General features: G+C 39.0%; 1 protein-coding gene across 1 annotated transcript in view; it reads left to right on the top strand.

Moving 5' to 3' along the window:
• The window catches only part of pik3c2a (phosphatidylinositol-4-phosphate 3-kinase catalytic subunit type 2 alpha), a 48,201-nt gene that overhangs the window by 29,649 nt on the left and 1,316 nt on the right, over positions 1-17,236 (top strand). The window contains exons 11-32 of the mRNA XM_014473002.2: positions 247-490; positions 3,947-4,069; positions 4,154-4,321; positions 4,467-4,584; positions 5,624-5,766; positions 6,980-7,171; positions 8,016-8,109; positions 8,222-8,316; positions 8,938-9,118; positions 9,231-9,335; positions 9,925-10,017; positions 10,536-10,665; positions 10,844-10,980; positions 11,880-12,049; positions 13,061-13,217; positions 13,468-13,577; positions 14,275-14,482; positions 14,578-14,702; positions 15,498-15,615; positions 15,705-15,786; positions 16,026-16,132; positions 16,705-16,830. Of these exons, the coding sequence (XP_014328488.1) occupies positions 247-490; positions 3,947-4,069; positions 4,154-4,321; positions 4,467-4,584; positions 5,624-5,766; positions 6,980-7,171; positions 8,016-8,109; positions 8,222-8,316; positions 8,938-9,118; positions 9,231-9,335; positions 9,925-10,017; positions 10,536-10,665; positions 10,844-10,980; positions 11,880-12,049; positions 13,061-13,217; positions 13,468-13,577; positions 14,275-14,482; positions 14,578-14,702; positions 15,498-15,615; positions 15,705-15,786; positions 16,026-16,132; positions 16,705-16,830 (3,026 nt within the window). The remainder of the gene's footprint in view (positions 1-246; positions 491-3,946; positions 4,070-4,153; positions 4,322-4,466; positions 4,585-5,623; positions 5,767-6,979; positions 7,172-8,015; positions 8,110-8,221; positions 8,317-8,937; positions 9,119-9,230; positions 9,336-9,924; positions 10,018-10,535; positions 10,666-10,843; positions 10,981-11,879; positions 12,050-13,060; positions 13,218-13,467; positions 13,578-14,274; positions 14,483-14,577; positions 14,703-15,497; positions 15,616-15,704; positions 15,787-16,025; positions 16,133-16,704; positions 16,831-17,236) is intronic.

Here is a 17,236-nt window from a genome sequence, read left to right as displayed (position 1 = left end):
TTTGGTCACATTACAATTACAACATTTATTTCATCATGTTTTCACATGTTTTAAATATTTAATCTCATGCTTTGATTTATTAAAACTCCTGAACACTTAATAATCAGCCTGAGATGTACAAAAAAAAAAGACTAAAGCTAAAAGCTAAAGGCGTATAAATACTTTTGCAAGGCCTATCATCTTTTACGTTTTTATCCATATGTGATTAAAATCACGCACTGACGCAATAACGGCCCCGGTCAACAGGTGGCTCCAGTCCTGTGGAGGAGAGCATGGCCTTACTAACGAAGGCCGTCTATGACCTGGTCAAGCTCTACCTGCGCTCCTTCTGCCCGCCGTCGCCGTCCTTCAGCTTTTCCGCCTCGGCTCAGTCTGCGGACGATGGTGGAGCCGGAGAGGGGAGGGGCAGCAAAGAAGCTTCTGGCACCACAGACCACCTGCAGTTTACTCTGTTTGCGCTGCATGGCATCCCAGGCCACTGGGTCAGCAGGTAAAACACACAGCAACAACGCTGAATAGGATCAAGGCAAACATAAATGCTGAAACTCGCATGACCTTGATATATAAATGAGGGGTGCACCGATACATCGACCTCCTTTATTTTGGGTGATCGGTGATTAAATCAGGGTGTCCGCGCATCCTTAAAAAATCTTACATTCGTGTATCTAAAATTAAGTCTTTAAAATGTCTTTGTAAGTTGGCCTTAAATTGTTAATCACAGATCTTAAATTTTCAGACAGCAGGACTTTTTAACCTAATGTATTCTGTTCAGTTTATTTTTCTCTTGGGACTTTTCTAATGGGCACAAGTTTGGATCACATGCAGATATCTTCATTGGTTATCTAGCAACAACCTATGAAGTAACTTGCGCAGAAGCAGTTTCAGGTTTTGCTCCATAACTGCTTCAAAAAAAAAAAAAAAAAAAGGTGTGGAGAGAAAACTGTGAATAAAACAGGAGAGGTCCTGCCACCAGTTTGGCAGTATTTCAGATATCCAAAACAAAAAAATAATCGATAATTATCAGTGCAACGTTTATAATGTGATGTATTTTTTAATCATATCGTCCAGCCCTACCACAAAAGAGGAAATGAGCAGCAAATGACAGAAGTTTCAGTAAAATATTTAGGTTTGTAAATGATTTAGTTGGTGAGCATTTGGTAAAAAGCTCCATGTTCTGTTGCGGTGATCCTATAAAATTACAGCCTGTTCTGTCGAGCTGTGCCTTCACAGTAGCATACCTGGATCTCTTTTACTCAACAGAGAGATCTGGTGTTGCTCCTTGTGTCTTATTTTTCCATGCTAGTGTCTCGTTTCACACCAGACATGGTCTGTTGTCTCCTGAGTGTGCGTGCGTGTGTGGGTGTGTGTTGGTGTGTTCGTGTGTGTGTGTGAAGCAGATCTGATCCAAATTTTCCATTCACAGCTCTGTTTCACAGCAGTGACCAGGATCAGTGACAAGGATCCCGCTGCGGTTCTGGAAAGTAAAAGATTTCTTCCCCTTTATTTGTAAAAAGCTCAGTTGAGACTTAGACAACTTAATATAAAATAACAGGAATTGTAGGAGCAGTAACTATTTTAATGGAATCACTTTAAAGGAATTGCAAAGTTTTTTTAAAACTATTTCATCTTCTTATGCTGTCATTTCTGTCATTTGCTTCTTAGCTTTCAGTTGTTTTCATTAAAAGACAAACCGCTACAACTCCAGCGCGCAGCAACCCCTTACAACTATTTTAAGGCAGGAAGCAAATATGGCCGCATATTTGCTTCCTGTGACAGCCATTCCAAAAATGCGTAAAAAGAAAAAAATACAATCAGCTCTTTTCAAGCCGTAGCGGGACACTAACTCTCTCCTCTCCCCCTGTGCGGCCGAGCAACAGCAGCAGCAGCTCGTATCTGTTGTGGTGCTACTATAACGGCGCCTCACTGAGGTTGAAGTGTTTAGCATTGTTGTGGCTCGTGTGTCATCCATCTGTTCACCGCGCCACATTGCCAGCTTGCGAGTAGCGAGGGAGCTGCCAGCGCAGATGGCACGGAGCAGCAGAGCAAGCTTGTTGTGGCGTAAACGTGCATCTGATTTCCTCCCGCGTTTTTTTGTTTTCCTCCCCTCCACGGTTGCATGTGGGGATCTGTCACTAATTAAAGCGAGTTTATTTTTGGACCCGTGGAAACCAGAACACTTCATCTTGGATGTTATTGCCTCGCATCTGGAAATATTAATATGTTCTGTTAGTTAAGATGGTGCAGAGTTAAAGTTACAGTACAGGCTGTTGAATTTGAAGTGTATACAGATAGAAGCACTTACTGCCTGTTTATTCTCTTGGGATTAATCAGGCCACATCTCACACAGCTGTGGCTGTGACTGGTGCCGGGAAGTACTTCACAGTGGACGATTATTCAAGCCGTTCCTAATAAAGAAAGATTATGATTAGAGGTGCTAGCCCTGACACATCAGGCGATAAATCAATTGTTCGCATGATAAATTAAAACGAGCGTGATAATTTCCATTTGCATGACTTTTTTTTTTTTTCTCGAGTGTCTGTGTCTACCAGAGACTGAGAGACAAAAGGCTTCAGTCTGGTTTATTGGTCTACACTAGACGAGGTCATTTATTGTATCGTTTATCCTTTATCGTAATAACTTTCTTATCGTGATAGTAATTTTGATTTATCATTGTCATGATAAATTCCACTAAATTATATGTTAAACCCTCGAAGCAGCCAGTACTATTGAGACAAATAGCTTTACTGTCTTCTCCATTTTATTTGTTCAATGGAAGGATCTATAAATATCAATAACTTTGAAAGTATGATTAAATGCAGTTACGATATTCAGTTTTAAGATATAAATTAGACTTTATGTGACTGCTGAAAAAGTGTGTTACAAATAGGAATGTTTTTCAAGAGCAGCATTTGTTTCTGTGAGATTATAATTGCTGTGACACATTGTCTCACTGTAGTCATGCAGTAAAATACAATAAAAAAAGAAATAATTAATATTTCTTATCTTTTCATCGTTATATCAGTAATACAACAAAATATTGTGTTAATCTTTAAGTCTCAACTACCCTACCCCATTATAACCTCTCTGTTATGTAAACATACCTAGATGCCTATGTATGTATGGATAGATGTGTCCATACTGGGCATATAGTTATTTTACATATTTATTCTTATGGTCATTCCGTTAAAGTAGAAGTATTGATTGGTATAAATTTATTTACAAGAGTTTCTTTTAACATATTTTCAATTGTGTGTGTGAGTATGCATATGTGTATGCGTTTATGTATGCTTACATGTATGAATGCAAAGATTCTTCCTAGTGTTAATGTCTGGAATGAATCAATCAAATTCTATATTTTTTTAAGACGGTGCTAATGCTGTGGGTTGTACACTGCCTACTTAGAAGAAAAACAACAGATAAAGTGGTTTTTCATGAGGAAGTCAAAGCTGTTTTTGTCCCTTTGGTCTCTGAGAAAAGACCAAATGTTAAGAAAAGTAGTATCTCCCCAGAATCAATTTCTTTAACAAAAACAAAAAAAAACCCAGCATGTTGTTGTTCAACTCATAATCTGATTCGTCTCTTTCTTCAAATGCGCCATCGTCCCTAATGGTGTAGAGAATCGGCATACTCAGCCCCAGGGGAGTTTTGCTGGTTAAAATTAGTCTGATTAAACCACTCTGGTCTAAGTGGGCAGGTACAATATCTCTCCAAGTTCCCTTTGAGCAGCGCACTCCGTTAAAAGGTTTCTAAGCTTCACTTTGAAAATATCGCCCTGGAGGAGTTCTTTCTAGGCCTTTTTTTCCCCAGCAACCTGCCCACAGCTGCTGTCATCAATGAGACAAAACATCTTTCTATCAAAACCTTTTAGTTGATTCAACCTCTTCTACATGGTGGTTAGTCATAGATGGAATATTTCACACCACCATCGTTTGTTGTCTCGTTCCAGCTATGAGAAGTACTTCCTGATGTGCTCCCTCACCCACAATGGGAAGAACCTGTTCAAGCCGGTCCATTCCAAGAGAGTGGGCACATATAAAAGCTTTTTCTATCACATCAAATGGGACGAACTGTAAGTCCTCTCTTATATTCTTCAGTTTTCACTGACCTACTGCGGTCCTTTTACCTTTTAATGACGCCGCCTTGTCCTTCCTAGGATCATTTTCCCCATCGCCGTAGCCGTGCTCCCTCTGGAGTCCACGCTGAGTCTGAGTCTGTTTGGGGTTCTGAACCAGAACGCCAGTGGCTCGCCAGATTCCAACAAACAGCGGAAAGCCCCAGAGTTTTTAGGCAAAGTCTCTATGCCCCTGTTTGACTTCAGACGGTGAGGAGAAGGAATGATCTCACTTGCTTTAAACGGTTTAAATAGAGAATGTATTCTTAATGGTATCTTTTCACCATTAAGAGTAAATTATCTTTGGGTTTAGTTTTTTATTTTTTTAGCTTATGTTAACTTCTGTGTTTAACAGAGTTCTTGCACGAGACACGAGGTTCTTGTGTCTGTGGACGTCTGCTCAAGGAGCTGCTGGCACTGCTGGCGCTACAGGTAGCCGCAAGAAGGTTCCTGCAGAAAGGATCATATTACAGGTCAGTTTGATGGGAGTATCAGATACAGGCATGTGGGAAAATTATTGCAGCCTGAGAGTTTTTCTAACATATCGTTAATGTTTTATATATGCTTAAACACTTCTGAGATGCTCGAGTAATATAGGTAAACAAAGACAATACTTTTAAAAAAACAATTTCAGTAAGATATAGTTTCCAGTAAGGAATAAATTAGGACAGATTCATATATATTTCCACTTTAAATGGCTAGAATTACACACAGACATATCACAGTGATGAAACAGTTGCTCCTCAAGTTTACCAGAGAAAATATAGACAAACTCCTGAACTTCTGGAATTATGTTGTTGAAAAGATTAATCTAAAGTTTAATTATTTGGACAGCTTAACAGAGGACATGTTTTCAGGGTTTTCACGCATCCTTAAAAAGTCTTAAATGCATGTGTCGGAAATTAAGGCCTTAAAATGTCTTGAAATGTAGGTTAGCCTGAAATATGTTAGGCCTTAAATTTGCTCCTGGCTGGATTATTTTATCACATTCTACTAATATATTCTTCTCTTGGCACTTTTCTGTCAGGTGAATGTTTAAGTAAGTTTGAGGCTACCGCTAACTAGCTGCTAATGTACTCTTGCTAACTAGCTAGATAGCCCTTTCCACATCTTTCAGAGGTAAATGTTCACGTTTGTTCTGTTCAAAAGAGCTCACAAATAAAATGTCCAGTTTTGTGAATTTTTTTTGTCACAATACAGGTCTTAAATTTAGTTCATAATGGTCTTAAAAAGTAGAGATCAAATATAGTGACCAATTAAAAACCACCTCATACAAATGTGCTACATGGTGGAAATGTCATCCACAGTGATGTTTAGCGTTTATCAGAAGATGTTTGAGGAAAATGTGAGCCAATTTGTAAAAATGAGAGCTGTAGCAAAATTGGACTTTGAAACATGACAATAATTCAAAACCAGTAGATCCAGCAAGGATCTTTTTATTTTTATATTATTCAGTTGGTTTCCACTGAGAGCATAAACTGATCCCAGTTCTGGTCTTGTCTCTGCCATCAGGTGGACTTCCCCAAATCAGGGGTGGATGTTTTATATGTTGGACCTAAGGAGGCCCCCAGCCCCGAGCCCCACACACTGGAAGAGCTGGACCCGGACCTGAGGAGGAAGCTGGAGAAAATCTGCAGCCGAGCCTCCAATTTTGGGTAAAAGAATCTTTCTATTTTTTTCTCTATGTGAAAACGGAAATGAACAGTTTCAGCAAATTTGTTTACCAGCGCCCTCTTCTGTTCTCAAGAGTAAGTAATGTTGATCTGCATGAATAACATCACATAAAATCACTGATATTATTATTTCGTTGTTAACATGTGAGGCCTAAAGATACTATTAATGGGGCAGTATCATCTAAAATCAAGGTTTTTCTTGGCTTTACGTCATGTTATAATGTTAATCCCTCATCTAATACATGCCTCCAGTGTTGCCTTGACTCTTTCATTCATGTTTGAGAAATCCTTTAATCTCCTTTAATCTCCATGGCAACCATTTAGCTGTGCAGCACCGCCTTGGAGGCTCAGCTCCTTCTTGGGGATGCAGTTTTCAAGTTACCGCCTCACAGAGCAGCCCTCTCTCACTTAGCTCCTCCAGACTAGCCAGCAGCAATTAGCAAACAACTGGTGGAAGTGAGCATCAGATAAGCTGCTGCTGAGCTTGTGATGAGTTCCTGAAGGCGGAGTTTCAAAAAGAGCAGGAGCTTTTTAAAGTCACAGAGGCCCAGTTTCACCAAGTTTTAATTTAAGTCATAATTGATCAATAGAGCATTTTACAACAACTGAAGGTAACAGTTATTTGACTGTGCTACGAGATTACCTAGAAGATAATTCTGCCACTTTAAATTGTGTGTGGCGTTCTCTGAATGTTTTTGAGTTATTGAACAACAAAAAGGATTTGGTATGGCTGTAAATAACTATTAATAGTTATTGACAAAATGAACAATTTTGATAAAGGTTACCAAGACTGGGTACCACTTGCGTATCAGAGAAATAATAAACAAATAGTTCCCAGTCTCAGTTGCTGCTTATAAATGCCTGCCTGCTAAAACGTTGGTATTAAATAAAAATAGATGGACTAAATTCAGCACTGACGTTCTCGAGCAGAATGCTACAGAAATAAATACAGATGACTTGTGTTTATCTATTTACAAAAGTAATTCAACTTCAAGTTAAAATTAACAATAATTCAAAGCATAAATATGATTTACCACTATCTGTTTTTATGTGGTGTGATTTTTTTTACATTTTATTTTGTAAATGTGTCTCATGATTTCACACTTGCCACTTTTTGTTTAAAACCTAAAATTGTAGCTACTGCAACATTCTGAATCGGTTATTTAAATGCAAAGTGAATTGTTTCCTCCTGCAGGTTGAAGCGCTCCGACCACCAGGTCCTGTGGGACCACCGGCTCCATTGCCGTCGGTACCACCCCAGCAGCCTCCCCAAAGTGCTGGCCAGCGCGCCCAGCTGGGACTGGGCCAGCATGGCTCACATCCACTCCCTGCTGCACCGCTGGCCCTCACTGCCCCTAGTCACTGCACTGGAGTTACTGGACTCAAAGTACGGACTATAAAACACATTCCATACCTGCGTCCTAGAATGCTCTTTATTTATTTTTTTTGTAGAACAAAAAAAAAGTGTTTAATGAAAATACAGCTGCATTTTCATTAAAATGTGCAAAAACCTTTGTCTAGATTCCACTAATGGTGGAAAATTGCTGCATTTCTATTAAATTGAAAACACACATGAATAAGTATGTTTACATAGGTCATTAAAAATCATGTCAGCGACGGATGTAGACGGTTACATGTGATTTTTTTGATAATTCAGTCATGATGCTAGTGCTCATCATCAACCAGCCAAACAGAGAAGACATCGGTGTCTTGGCATAACAAGCCCCGCCTCTTTGTGAGCAGCTACGTAGGCGGTGTTTTGGGGAAATTGTAGTCGGCAATTTTACAGAAGAGTTATGGATTCAACACTTTGGGATGACACAACTTTTTATGAACTGTACAACCAGACATCTGGTGGACCCAGCTGCACATTGTCTGAAAACAAACGACAGCAACAAAAAAAATCATCATCGTCCTGCCACTTCCTGTCATCATCTTTGTTGTTTTCACCTTTAGTAACATCTGCGATGCGAGAAAAGTGTTTTGGTGGTACGGCAGAAAAAGCACCTCGTCGTAGTGCAAGAATATTCTTCAAAACAACTTGACTTTTTTTCAAAATTGTCGTGCTTCCATTACTCAAATTTATCTTCTCGTCGTTTCGATTTGAGCAATTTTTACGGTTAATGGAAACGCTGCTCATGATTCCTCTTTCCTGGATGCAGTCAAGTTTTAATCTCTGTGGCAAACTGAAAACGTTAAATGTGTTACGTCTGTTACGTCTGTTTGTGTAGGTTTGCAGATACCGAAGTGAGAAGTGTGGCTGTAAGCTGGATTGAGAAGAGCAGTGATGACGAACTCGCCGACTACCTGCCACAGCTAGTTCAGGTAGAGCTGAACTAGCTGAATTTGTGTTAAAAAAATTATGTTTTTTAACTGATTTCCTAACGTTTTTATGCTCAAATTTTAAATTCAAAACGTCATCTGTGCTCTCCTTAAGGCAATAAAGTTTGAGTGTCACCTAAACAACGCTCTGGTCCTGTTCCTGCTATCCAGAGCTCAAGGAAACATCAACATTGCCCACTACCTGTACTGGTGAGTCTGCAGAAACACTGAGTTGCACCAGGTCTTAATCAGAAAGGGGTAGAGTATTCAAAAATTGTACTAAAGTAATCAATACTTCAACATATTTTTACTCTGGCAAAATTAAAAAGCAGCGGTCCAAGAAATGACTCGTATAGGGTAAAAAAGTATTTGGTAAAAAGTCTAATCAAGTACTGATAGAAACATCAGTCATTTGATATTTAAAAATTCCATCATCACGTTATCTGGAAATGTTAGTATTTTAGAAATCAAAATAATTCATATAAATAACATAATTACAAAACATTTTTCAAAACTAATTCTTTCAAAATAAAACTTATGAAGCTGTAGCGAAAACTGCAGATGTGTGTCTGTTTGTGGTGAACGTTTGGTTAAAACATCTCTGCTCTTTATTCAGTGAAGTTACTCACAGTGACTAGAGGATCCAGAAATTTTACTCCAGTAAGAGTAGCAATACTTCATAATAAAACTACTCATGTAAAAGTAAAACGTACAGCTCAAGTAAACTGAGCAAATGTAACTAGTTACTACCAAACTCTGGGTTGAGGAGGCTTACTTTGAAGCCTGTTTTTGGGGCTTCTTTAAATGGTGGATTCATGTTGATTGCTGCAGGCTACTCAAAGATGCAGTGCAGGACTCTACCTGGGGGCGGCGCTATGAGCAGGTCCTGGGTGCCTTGCTGTGTCTTTGTGGGAGCAAACTGAGGGCAGAGCTGGAAAAGCAGACTCACCTGGCCACTCTGCTGGGAACGGTCGCCGAGAGGGTCAGACAGGCCGGGGGATCCACCAGACAGGTCAGTCTGATTTTTAGTTTGTTTTATTTTCTTGTGTCTCTGTGTGTAAAATGGCATCAAGTTATAGGCGATTCCTTTTAGATTTAGATATTGTGTTACTGTGTGCGTTCAGGTGGCGCTGCAGGAAGGCCTTGAAAACATTCAGAACTTTTTCCAGAGAAACAGCTGCCGACTTCCCCTGAATCCGAGTCTGGTAGCTAAGGAGCTAAACGTCAAGGTAGGTTATGAAACGACTGGCTTTTCCTCCAAAACACATTGACTATCAATATCAATCGGCTTAGATACTTGATTTAACTAATATTATCGTTGATTCACAACATGTTCTATTATAACACTTACTGTACACGAGTGGAGAGAGAGCAGGAAAAGGAAAAAAGCTTGTGCAACCTGCCCCTTTCTCAGTAATTACAAAATACATTTTTATGGAAATATACATTAACAATATTGTTAAATCAGTGTAAGACTTAATTATTTTCTCTCATAGATTGATTGATTCATATAAATAAATATATAGAAAAGATTACATTTATTGAGCTAAACTTTTGTGCAGAGACTTTTGTTTTATGATCATATTTATATAGTGGTGGTTAAACTGTGTTGTGTTTTTTTTTTTTTACATGTTTTTCTAAAAGTTAGGAGGTGGACAAAATTTTCTGCTGGATGCATAAAATCGACATCCACTGAAATCTAAATCTCTGTTCTTCTTTCAAGACTGTGATGAAAATACTTAATCTCTTTTCTCTAATAATGTTTAACGTGTTTATCCTGCAGAAGTCATTAGAAAACATACTTCTGCTTGTTTGCAGGCCTGTTCTTTCTTCAACTCCAACGCAGTTCCCCTTAAGCTGGCATTGGTCAATGCAGATCCATTAGGAGAGGAAATCAATGTTATGTTTAAGGTCCGTTATCCGCCTACACACACTCATACACAAACACACCAACAATGGAACATTATTACCATGCAGTCAGCTCACAGCGCCTTGCAGGCTGTCTTACAAGCTGTCATGTTTCAGTGGTGGGCACAGGTAGCTAAAGACCCTAGAGCAATAATCATAAACATTTGTTGCGCTAATGCTAAATCACTACAACAACACGGTATTTAGTGGGAGCTAGCATACTAATGTCAGTTCATATCCTAAAGCATATCCAGTTCTGTGAAGGAAAACACAAATGAACAAACAGCTTCATGAACAACAGCAGACAAGTCAAACATAGTTTTGGAGAAATTTAAATTGGTTTAGATTTTAAACACTGACATACATCTGTCACCAAAATCCTGCAGTAGTTGAAACAAACTGCTTTCCTGGCTTCTCCATTCACCTCTGCGCCCCCTGGTGGCTTAAATTAAGTCCAACAATGTTATCATTATCAGAATGTTTTTGTTTTTGACCTCTCGTTTGCTCTGTTTCTGAATCAGGTGGGAGAAGACTTGAGGCAGGACATGCTGGCTCTTCAGATGATTCGCATTATGGACCGCATCTGGCTGCAGGAGGGGCTGGACCTCCGCATTGTCAACTTCAAATGCATCTCCACCGGCCAGGATAAAGGTGACGCGAGTCAGATTTCAACCAAAGCGCTCACTCTTTTAGAGAAAACCGTAAACATTGCGATCTTTGAGGTCCACAGCAGCTTTTCCAGCTCCTGTAAGCATCTCTCTTAATTTGTTTGTACTGTTTTTTAAAAAGATGTCTTGGTTTTTTTGTGTGTTTTGTTTTGTTTTTTAAGGTATGGTGGAGCTGGTGCCTTTCTCTGACACCCTCAGAAAGATTCAGGTAGAATATGGTGTTACCGGATCCTTTAAGGACAAACCTCTGGCTGAGTGGCTGCGCAAGTACAACCCTGCTGAGGATGAATATGAGAAGGTACGCACAAGAAATGCTGACAATAACTTTAGGAAGATTAAAGAAACTTCCTCCTAAACTCACTGCATGCATTCATTCACTTATTCATCCATTTTTGGAAAGGAATCCTCTAACATTAGAGCTGTTTCACTTTGTTAAAAAGTAGAAAGTGTGAGACTAAACTCATGATTATTTTACTAATACATTAATCTGACGATTAATCAGAAATAAAAATGGCACATTCTGCAGGGTTTTCATTTTACCACTTATTTTGTGTAATATTGGGGATACATACAAAAAATGTAAATAAGTAATTCAATTAAACAAGAAAATAAATATTATATTGCCTTAACATGCAATAAACATTGACTCAATTGTAGCAAATTTACAACTAAAGACACTACGTCTACCATCAACACGTAAAAAGCTCAGCCCTTTCTGCTTGATTTAACATTAATACAGAGTAGGGCTGATCTGGTGATTAATTTTTTTGACCAACTGATTAATAATTGGGCAGAAAAAGGTGCTTAGTATGAGATTTATCTTTTTACAAAGGAGTTGTGGGAAGAACATATTTAAAGACAAAAAAGGTTGTGTTTTTTTTATGCTAAATGTAAAATGTGCATATTTTAGAGCAGTTTTGACCTAATTAGTGTTCTCTGTGTTTCTTTTAATAATAATTGGCCTTTTTGTATACCGAGTCTGTATACTCAGTTAACAATTAGTCGATTAATCACAATTGATCCAATTAATCATTTTGGCAAACTAAGCTTTAAAGCCATAATTTAGTTCCACTTTCTGAGTTTATGTATTTCTCTTTGGGATAAAGTAAGTAAGCCATTTTTTTGTGAAAAAGTCATGGTTCAAACTTTTTCCTTTTTGATATTCAACTTGTTGTTTTTTTTTTTAAATCTTTGCAGGCATCTGAGAACTTTATCTACTCCTGCGCCGGTTGCTGCGTTGCGACCTACGTCCTCGGCATCTGTGATCGCCACAACGACAACATCATGCTGCGCTCCACCGGTCACATGTTTCACATAGACTTTGGCAAATTCCTGGGCCACGCCCAGATGTTTGGCAGCTTTAAAAGGTTATTATCAGATAAGTCGTTGTAAATTGTTGCTGTTGCCTGTCAGATAAAACGGGCTTTGGCTCGCTATCTGTGATTGAGGGATTTAGGTTTTTTCTGTAAAGGGTGGAACAGGATGTTGATGACTGTGGTGGTTTTGGATTTATTGCTGTGTTATCAGAGCGGATAAAAGGTCATGTACCAGCTGATTTCACCCAAACTGTTTGCGTTTTCGCTTCATATGGTGGTGAGGACAAAGGTAGAAAAAAGCGTCATCTGTGTTTTTCCAAGAACATCCATAAAATTTGAATGAGAATCCCAAATTATCACATAGAACATGAATTTCTTCAGTTTCAAACTAGTTTTCTATTTTTATAAAAAGGAAAGATGACAATTTATACAAATCTAGATCACCTTTTGGTAACTTTTTATCATTCAATGCACATTTAAAGACTAATAATATTGTTTACTATTTTATTTCAAATTATTATAATTTGATAATCATACACCTCTGATTATTATGCAGCTATGCCCCAGCACTCATAGCAGCTACGTTTCTGGTTTTTAGGTTAGCAAGTTTGAAATGTAGCAGAAGCTGCTGTTGCATGATTAATAGATGTTTCAGGCATGACCTGCTTCTTAACGGCAACATCCACACACTTAGCGCTTTCACATGTCTTTTTTTTTATGTCCTCTTTTTTGGTTTAAAAAAAAATCCTCGTCAGCATTTATGATTTAGTGTTTAGACAAAAAAAAAACGTCCCCACTTTCTTTTATTTTTCAGAAATGTAGAGAAAGAGCGGTACAAAGTATGGCACAGATGTCCTATTTAAAAAACAAAACAAACTATATTTAAGATCAAGCAAATCAAATTGAAATTGTGGAGAATTCGCAAACATATGGAGGATGTACTTATTAAACCTTTCACAAACCTGTTTGAAATAAATAAATAAATAAGTAAATCTAATCAAATTCACCAGGTATCGACTACTTCCACCCATTTTCATGCCTCCCTTCCTTTTGTCTCATCAGGGACCGAGCCCCATTTGTTTTGACCTCCGACATGGCGTACGTCATCAACGGAGGGGAGCGTCCCACCAGTCGCTTCCAGCTGTTCGTAGACCTGTGCTGCCAAGCCTACAACCTCATCCGCAAGAACTCCGGACTTTTTCTCCATCTACTGTCCTTGGTGAGGCCTCGCGAAAGCAGCTATGGCTAAAATACTGGGACGTTTCATTAGCCATGGCTAATATCTTTAGCTAAAGTTGGTAAAGAAGCATAATTGAACACTTAAACTTATGTTAAAATATTCACCCTGACAATGCAAGAATATACCCAGTAACGAATTGTTCAATAGTTTTAAAAATAAATAACTAAAAAACACTGCGTTAAACGCGTTTGGTGTCTTTGTCTCTTTACATGAGTTATGTTTGTTGCAGATGATGTCATCGGGGCTGCCGGTTCTGACGGGCTCACAGGACCTGAAGTACGTGTTTGACGCCTTGCAGCCTCACAACACCGATGCTGAGGCCACCATCTTCTTTACGAGGTAGTCACGGTAACCTGCTCTCGGGTGCAAAACGAACCTTAAAATAAAATAAATACTTTAAAGTATAAAATGTTCATACTTTGAAGTAGTATTATGTGGAAAGTGTTGGTCAAAAGGAATTATTTCTATAATGTCACACGCCACCAGGTGGCACAAGAAAGTTACGAAAGAGACTGATAAGCCTGTCACAAGTTAATCAACAATTAATCAAAAAATTGCTTGATAAATTAAAATGAACTATGAGTTAGTATTTCTTGAAGAACAATTTTCATAGATAATCCGTTTTATTTATGATTTTGGTTGTGTGTGGCTTTTATTTCTGTAGTATTTATTGTTTTTCATTGTTTTATTTTGGATATCCTGAATATCTTCCAGTTCCAGTGTTAAGTGTTGGTCTTTGAGAAGACAAACTTGCATTATTATGTCATTATCAGTACATTAACTTGTACTAACATACAAGTATTAATGTAAGTAAAGCCTGGTGGCCCGCCAGGCTTATAGCACACAGCCCCAGAGACTGAATAGCACCTGTTTCAACAGAAAACATTCAACACATATTGGTCTAAAACTAGATCTTTTGAACAAAATCATATTTTAGGAGTGTTAATTTTAGTTATTTTAAGAGCTTTTGTTGTCAGTTTTCACCTCCGTCTTAAATCTCTTTGGTTTCCTCCGTCTTCTCTCCTCCCCGCCGCAGACTGATCGAGTCCAGCCTGGGAAGCATAGCCACCAAATTCAACTTTTTCATCCACAACCTCGCCCAGTTACGATTCTCCGGCCTTCCTGCCAACGACGAGCCCATCATGTCCTTCTCGCCCAAGACGTACACCATGAAGCAGGACGGGCGCATCGTCCACGCCACCATCTTCTCCTTCCAGAAGAGATACAACCCGGACAAGCACTACGTGAGCCCCTACCGACGCCGCTCGATGCCGTCTCTGCTCCGTGTCGTATGGTGACTGTCTTAAAGCCCCTGTGTGTTTCCGTCCTGTCTGGGCAGACCTACGTGGTGAGGATTATGAGGGAAGGCCAAAACGAGGCTCAGTTTGTCTTCCGCACGTTCGACGAGTTTCAGGAGCTCCACAACAAACTGACCATTGTGTTCCCGCTCTGGAAGCTGCCGGGGTAACATTTCACCTTCACTAGTCCCTTTGAGTCTCCACAGGTTCATTCAGTGTAGCTTCCAGACAGAAAACTGTGATGATGTTTTTAGTCAGATGATCGGTTAGATTAGCATATTAGTTTATATCAACCGTCACAGACTTCAAATAGGCCAAAGTCTTCAGCTGAGTCCATAGACGCCATTTAACCAATGTTTTAGTAGCTGTTATCCGTAATCCTGGCTCCAAACTTTTCTTTTTCTAAACTGGCTTATCATATTATTTCTCGTGAAAAATTTCTTATCATAAGAATTTTGATTCATCGTCGTCTTGATGAATTTCAATTAATAATGTTGAGAGGGAAAAAGTCCTGATGGTATTATCAGATTTTTATTAACCCATAGAAGGCTAGGTGAATTCTGTTCAACAAACATTTAAGCTAGGTACTACAGGGCAGTGGTACATGCAGCGAGAAAAGCACAAAGCTGCTGCCAAGAGCCACAAACAAACACTAAAAATGTTGTCGTTATTGCTGTGCTTGACTGTAAAAGAGCCGAATCTTCCAACCATCCCATGAATTTATAGATTTTGGTCTTAAATTTCATTCAAGGTGGCATTAAAAATGCCTTTAAAAGTCTTCAATTTGACCTGCCGAAACTTGTTTTGCTGTAACCCCTCAGTTGTATGTAACTCTATATTAGTTTATACCAACTCCCACCTTAAAGAGGCATTCCTTCTGTTTGGAAGATTAGTAATTAAATCTTGCAGAATTAACCATCAGAATTTGATGATTTTTTTGGGATTTTTTTTAATTCTGTAGTTTTCCAAACAAGATGGTTCTTGGTCGCACCCACATTAAGGAGGTGGCAGCCAAGAGGAAACTGGAGCTCAACAGTTACGTCCACAACCTGATGAGGAGCTCCACAGAAGTGGCCCAGGTGCTGACATGAACAGCCTCACTTTTAGTCCCCCTCACTATCAAGATTTAAACTTTCTGAATGACCGGTTTACTTTTTTTCATATATAGTGTGACCTGATCTACACTTTCTTCCATCCAATTGCTCGCGATGAGAAAACGGAGGGCTTAGACACCACACCCAATCCACCTGGTAAAAACCTGTCGTCTTCCCACACCTTCCTCGCATGTCTGGAATTCCACAGACGTTTTCGCCCGGTTTCACTTTCCGTACGACTCTTTGTTCTTCGTCATTAGTCTGTCTACTTTGAAAATCAATAATCTTCCAAGCATTTCTTTTCGTTCCTGCTGCATCTGGTGTGTGAAAGTCCCAGTGGTGAGGTGTCAGCAGTAATGTTTCTGGGTTTGATGTGTGGTGTTGTGCCATCTCAGAGCCTCCGCTGAGTCCAACCTCTGGTCGGGTGGAAGGAGAAGTGAAGCTTTCCATCTCGTACAGAAACAGCACTCTGTTCATCATGGTCATGCACATCCGAGACTTGGTAAATACAAACTTTGAAAAACACATGCTGAGAGCCGTTTTGTCCAGGTGTATATGTCTGTTTTTTTATGTAGATCAGGGCTAAGTGTAAACTTACCTGCATTTGGCTGCATAGATATAATAATTATTTATTATGACTATGGTTGTGACTGACAGTTGCAAGATAGACGTAAAAAAAATGCAAGCTAGCGGACCAATAAACATAATTATATAACTAAAGTGTGAGTCTAACGTTATATGGGTTGGCAAAATAAATCGGCCTGTGGCAAATACATCTAACCAATTTACAAAGATACACTTACACAAAAAACGCTAGGTAGCTTTTTCTGCAAAAAGCGTGATAAATAGCTAAACGTAATGCAAAAAGACCCCAGAACCCCACTATTGTCACTTTATATGTCTTAAATTTTATCCACAATGGTTTTTAAATGGTCTTAAAAAGTCTTAAATTTTAGTTTGTGCAGCCTGCAGAAACCGTGTTAACATCTCCCCACTAAGAAAACATTTATCAATGTGACTATATGTAAACATCTGAACTGAACTGAACTGTATTGTCCTTCCTCCTTTTTGTAGGTTTCTGAAGACGGAACGGATCCGAACCCGTACGTAAAAACCTACCTGCTTCCTGATCCTCACAAGACTTCAAAACGCAAGACAAAGATCTCCAGGAAAACCAGGAACCCCACCTTCAACGAGATGGTGAGGAAACACACCGTCTGTGTGCTGTAATGGAAGCTGCGTTTCCATTGCAAATGTGCACAAAAGTTTAGCAATATTCCGCTAATGTCAAAAAACAAACAAAGCACAATTTCGCCATATTGCAGTGTTTCCACTAAATAAGAAATCTAGATTAATCACAAATAAGCTTATTCAGGACAAAAATTTATAAAAATCTCACATGAGATATTCATAATTCAGACATGGCTCCAGTGGTCATCTATCAACCATCAGCGAAGACATTTGCGTTCAGGCGTTGGTGCGACAAACCTCTTTATCTTCTAGCCAGCAATTTTACAAATTCACCACGTTGGAATGACAGACTTTTTTTATGAACAGTGAGAACTCTGCTTCTGCACATTTTCTGGAAGAAAAAAAACAATCATCC

Source organism: Xiphophorus maculatus, chromosome 2 (assembly GCF_002775205.1).
Source record: "Xiphophorus maculatus strain JP 163 A chromosome 2, X_maculatus-5.0-male, whole genome shotgun sequence".
Lineage (NCBI taxonomy): Eukaryota > Metazoa > Chordata > Actinopteri > Cyprinodontiformes > Poeciliidae > Xiphophorus > Xiphophorus maculatus.
Note: the sequence above shows the minus strand (reverse complement) of the source record. Positions and strands in the feature narration are given on the sequence as shown.